This window comes from Monoraphidium neglectum, assembly GCF_000611645.1.
Source record: "Monoraphidium neglectum strain SAG 48.87 unplaced genomic scaffold scaffold03611, whole genome shotgun sequence".
Taxonomy (NCBI): domain Eukaryota; kingdom Viridiplantae; phylum Chlorophyta; class Chlorophyceae; order Sphaeropleales; family Selenastraceae; genus Monoraphidium; species Monoraphidium neglectum.
Genome location: NW_014010018.1, coordinates 1,021 through 5,473, shown reverse-complemented (window position 1 = coordinate 5,473; position 4,453 = coordinate 1,021). Strand labels below are relative to the sequence as shown.

Here is a 4,453-nt window from a genome sequence, read left to right as displayed (position 1 = left end):
GGCGCGACGGCAGCGGACGGCAATACATATTTGTTGCGGCGCTGCATTGAGCGCTCGCGAATGCGTGCGCTGGCGAGGACCGGGCGAGCGGTGGCGCGCGGCGCTCAGGGGACAGGCGCCGCGGCGCGGCTCGGGCCGTCCGAGCACGACGCGCGCCCGGCGCCGCCAGAGGCTCTGAAGATGGATCGTCCACGTCCGCGTCACTCGGCCGTGCCGTCCGCCGCCGCGTCGCCCGCCTGCCAGCTGACCTCAACCACCTCCTGCACCCGCCGGTTGTACTCGCGCCGGTTCTCATTGTACAGCCGCGCCGCCTCCGAGTTGGCCGGGGAGTTGGGGTTGGGGTCGCACAGCAGCGACTGCGGGGGGAGGGACCGGGGAGGAGGGCGCTTCGGGCCCAGCGGCGCGGCAGCGGGCGACGAGACGCGACGGGTGCCACGACACGGGCGCGTTCAAGGCACGCCGGTGCCGTCCCCACGCGGGGGCTCAGCACTGCGCCACACCCCCGCAGCGCCGCGCGGGGGGCGAGATGGCAAGGTCTCAAGTGGCGCCTGCAGGCGTCGCCGGGGGCAGCGCCGCGCACCTGGATGGAGGTCAGGATTGCGCTGACGTCATAGATTGGGCTCCACTGGTTCTGCAAGATGTCCAGACAAATGCCCCCGTCTGCATAGACTGATTAGGGGGGAGGAAAGCGAGGACGCGCAGGCGCGGCGGTGCGAAGGTTGAGAAAAAAGTGGGCGTCAAAGATGCGAGCACACTGTTAGTGCAGCCGCTGCGCCGGCGCCTCAGCTGCCAGCCATGCGAGGCTGCCCGCTCTGCAACCCTGACGCAGCTGGCGGGCCGCGCGTGCCGTATGCGCACGGTTCGGCAGCCCAGGTGCTTTGTCAACACAGCCGCAGCGTTCCGTTCAGGCGCGGCCTCTGCTAGATGAAGCATTGGGTGAAACACGGCGCCCTGCTGCGCCACGGCTACCCATCCGAGCCTCCCGCCCGCTCGCAGGCCGCGGCGCCGGCCCGGGCCCCCCGCGGCCCGCCGCCGCTGCACTCACTGTTTGGGTGGAACATCTGCGACTTGAACTTGACTACGGGGGCTTTGTTAGGGTACTCCTCTGTAAATTCAAGGGTCAGCTTGAAAGTCCCTATTGGCGGGGTTGATTTTGGCTGGGCTCGGCAACGAGCACAGTGAACATGTGTGACAGGCGCGCCAGCGCGCGCACGCACATGCAGGGCGCACGGGCAGGGGCATGAGGCCGCGCACCGCCGTCCCAGGGCGTGTCCTCTGGACCGAAGATGACCGCGTTCCACAGCATGATGTTGTCGGGGTTGGGGCTGCCGTTCACACCCTGGGGCGGGTCGTTGCGCAACCGCTTGAAGTCCCGCATGAGGCGCTGCAGGGCGCCGGGCGGTGGGGGGCGGCAGGCGCAAGGCAGGCGAGGCGCAGGCGGGGCGCATGAGGGGAGGCGTCAGGGCCAGCGGGCACATGCTGGTGGATGCAGCGCATAGGGTCTGGGGCGCTGGCTAGCAGGCGCCTAGGGCGATGGCGGGGCGGGCGGCTTCCGGGAACGGTGCGGTGCGCGCACAGCGCGGCGAGCATCGGCGAGGTGCATGCGCATGCAGGCCTTCCCAGGCAAGACACCTGGGCGCATGTGCATCCTCAGGCGCGGCCATCGAGGCCCTGAAGGATCGCGTAGCGCGCTTCCCGCCCGCTGGCCTCGCTGGCCCAAGGTCGCTGCCCAGCTGTGAGGGCCTGCTTACCTTGCGAGCCGGAGTAGACATGGCTGCCGGCACACTGAAGCACCTAGTCCCCAGCTAGCCCCACCACCCCCTCGGTTGTGCTCACAGCTAGATCAATCGCTCCGCCCGTTCGCAACCTGTGTCAAATGTCTGATATTTGTGAAACACAACCACAATTAATCGGGTTTGAAACTTAACTACATACCCTGTTTCCCTAGACCGACGATCGGCGAGTGCTACTCGCTGCACACCAGCAAAGCCATGCAGGGCGCCCTGGCAGCGGGCAGCAAGTGCCATGGGGCATGCTTCTCGACGAGCACGGCCCGCCCATTGGCGGCACGGCGCGCATGCAGCAGGTGCCGCCCAGCACGCGGCGTCCCCCCACGCCACGACCACGCTGACCCCGCCCCCAGGGCGCTCGGACATCAGCAGCCCCAGCCCCAGCCCCAGCCCCGAGGGCAGCAGCAGCAGCAGCAGCACCAGCAGCAGCAGCAGGACGCGCCACAGGACCTCCGATCCATGGGCGCCCGCGCCCTCGCCGCCGCCCTTGCGGCCGTCCACCTGCTATCCGCGCACCCCGCGGCCGCGGTCCTCAACTCCCCGGGCTTCAACGTGCCCCGCAGCGTCGACGCCGCGCTGCGGCGGTCGACGCCTGCGTTCAACCCCGACGTGGAGGCGCTGCAGAAGCGGATGGAGAACATTGCCTTCCTGCTGCGCATCCCGCAGGTGCGCCCCCCAAAACCGCGCTTGCTACGGGTCGGCGCCCTGTAGGCCGCGCCGGCCACACCGCGTTTCCCATCTAGCAGGCAGAATAGGGTGCTGCTTTTTCCAACCCAAGTGGGGATGTGTGATGGCCAGAGAGGTCGGAAGGAGCTGGCGCGGTCCCTTGCATGTGATGTAGCGAAACCTTGTTGGCGGGGCCCAGGTGCCCCCAGCTCTCATGCGAGCTGTGAGACGCTTCAGCTGCGGCAGCTGCTCGTTCCCTGGTACACCTCACACTTGGTGCATGCAAGCGCCATGCATGTGCATGCACGCACATGCACGCACATGCACGCACATGCACGCACACACACTCGCACACACACACAGTACTCACCTGCATGCACGCACATCCATGCACTTGTCCCCCCCCTTCAGCGCAAGCCCTGGGGCAGCATGGCGGCCGACATAGAAGCCAGCCTGAAGCTGTTCGAGGACAGGTGCGCCACATCAGCACGCACGGGTGCACGCACGCATGCACGCACGCATGCACGCACGCACGCGCACCCCACGCCTGTGCAGCGACGACCCATGCCCACACCCCCTCACACCCATGGTGGGCCCCGCCACTCCCTGCCCCCACCATTCACCCGACAAATCCCTCGTACTGCCCAACCAAGCCGCCCCTCCCTCTCGCCGCCCCGCCCCCTCCCGACTTCAACCCCAGGCCCCGCCTGCTGCGCGGCGTCCCGCTGTCGCAGCTGGCAGTCGGGGAGGCGCTCCTGGACGACGCTGCGGCGCGGCTGAAGCAGCTTGAGCTGGCGGTGCGGACGCAGCAGCCGGACTTCGCTGGTGTGAGGGTGTCCGACGTGCTGAAGGCAGTGGCGCGGCTGGAAGTCCTGCAGGCACCTGGACTGTGAGTCGCTCGGGCTGCTTTTTGGGGCGGAGGGGAAGCGCTGTTGTGCGGGGTGGGCCAGGGGCAAACGGCGGAGTGGGAAGTCGCTGGCCCGGTGGCGCAGAGAGCGAGCAAGCGGGCGCGAAGGGGGGGGCCAAGGGGGTTTCCGAAGTGCAGGCGCGCGCCGCCGCGGGGTGGCGGTGGCTGTGGCAAGCAGCGGAGGGCAGCTGCACGGTCCATAGGGGCAGGTGCTCGGCTGCGCCGAAACACGGCTCCCGTGGGGCTGTCGAGTGTGACTGGTGTACCTCGTGCGGCGGCCGCCGCCCGCCCAAACCCCGAACCCGCTCCCCCCTCCCTGCAGCCCTTACACCCTGCCCAAGGACCTGGCCTCCACCTACCCCCGACTGGCGGGCCGCGCCATCGTCCGGCTGACGCTCGAGAAGAGCGACGGTGGGCGTCAATGCCGCGGCAATCGCAGGCAGCACCTGCAAAACGTGCAGCCTTGGCCAGCTGTGTGCGTGGGTGCATTTTCGGGGTTGCACAACCCGTGCCCCGCCAGCCACATGGCCGCGCGTCCCCAACTGTACGAGCGTGCCGCCTGTGCCCCGCCCTCCTGCTCACGCCGACTGGCGTTGACGCGACTGCCTGCCCAGCCCGCAACAGCGCCCCCGCTCAGCCCAGACTGGCCCCCCCTAAGCTGCCCCCGTCACCCCTGCCCCTCGGCCCCGGCACGCGTCCCCAGGGGCGCTCGCGTTCGTGGACGCCAAAGCTGGCGGCCTGACTAAGCAGGGCGTGGTGGAGCTGACCCTGGATGGCTACAGCGCCCCGATTTCTGCGGGTAATTTCGCAGCAAACGTTCTGGACGGCCTCTACAACAACAGGCGCGCGCGCACGCGCTTGGGGGCGCGCACACATGCGTTGCGGTGCACCCGCGCTTGCGTGCGTGCACCGGCGGCGGCCCGTCGCTGGTGGCGTGGGGTTTTGATTGATCAGCGCGGCGCAGCGAGCGGCTGCCGGGGAACAGAGGGTTGTCAAGGCTCCAGATGCGCGAGCGACGCACCCCACCCTCCCACACTGCGCCGGCCCCACGTCCAGCCCCAATACGGCGGGGCCCCCCCCCCCTTTTAGT

At 69.1% G+C, this 4,453-nt stretch overlaps 2 protein-coding genes across 2 annotated transcripts in view; one reads left to right on the top strand and one right to left on the bottom strand.

Annotated features, from left to right (window-relative positions):
* Window positions 1-200: 200 nt before the first annotated feature.
* Window positions 201-1,772, bottom strand: MNEG_13079 (ubc1, ubiquitin carrier protein 1; the record flags this gene model as incomplete). Its single annotated transcript, XM_014038450.1, has 4 exons — window positions 201-356; window positions 581-660; window positions 1,255-1,384; window positions 1,752-1,772. 4 exons carry the CDS (start codon window positions 1,770-1,772, stop codon window positions 201-203), a joined length of 387 nt encoding a protein of 128 aa, XP_013893904.1.
* Window positions 1,773-2,249: 477 nt separating this feature from the next.
* MNEG_13078 (Peptidyl-prolyl cis-trans isomerase CYP37) overlaps window positions 2,250-4,453 on the top strand; it is a gene marked incomplete at both ends in the record, with an annotated part of 2,784 nt that continues 580 nt past the window's right edge. The window contains 5 exons of the mRNA XM_014038449.1: window positions 2,250-2,456; window positions 2,868-2,929; window positions 3,157-3,345; window positions 3,686-3,774; window positions 4,067-4,162. Of these exons, the coding sequence (XP_013893903.1) occupies window positions 2,250-2,456; window positions 2,868-2,929; window positions 3,157-3,345; window positions 3,686-3,774; window positions 4,067-4,162 (643 nt within the window). The remainder of the gene's footprint in view (window positions 2,457-2,867; window positions 2,930-3,156; window positions 3,346-3,685; window positions 3,775-4,066; window positions 4,163-4,453) is intronic.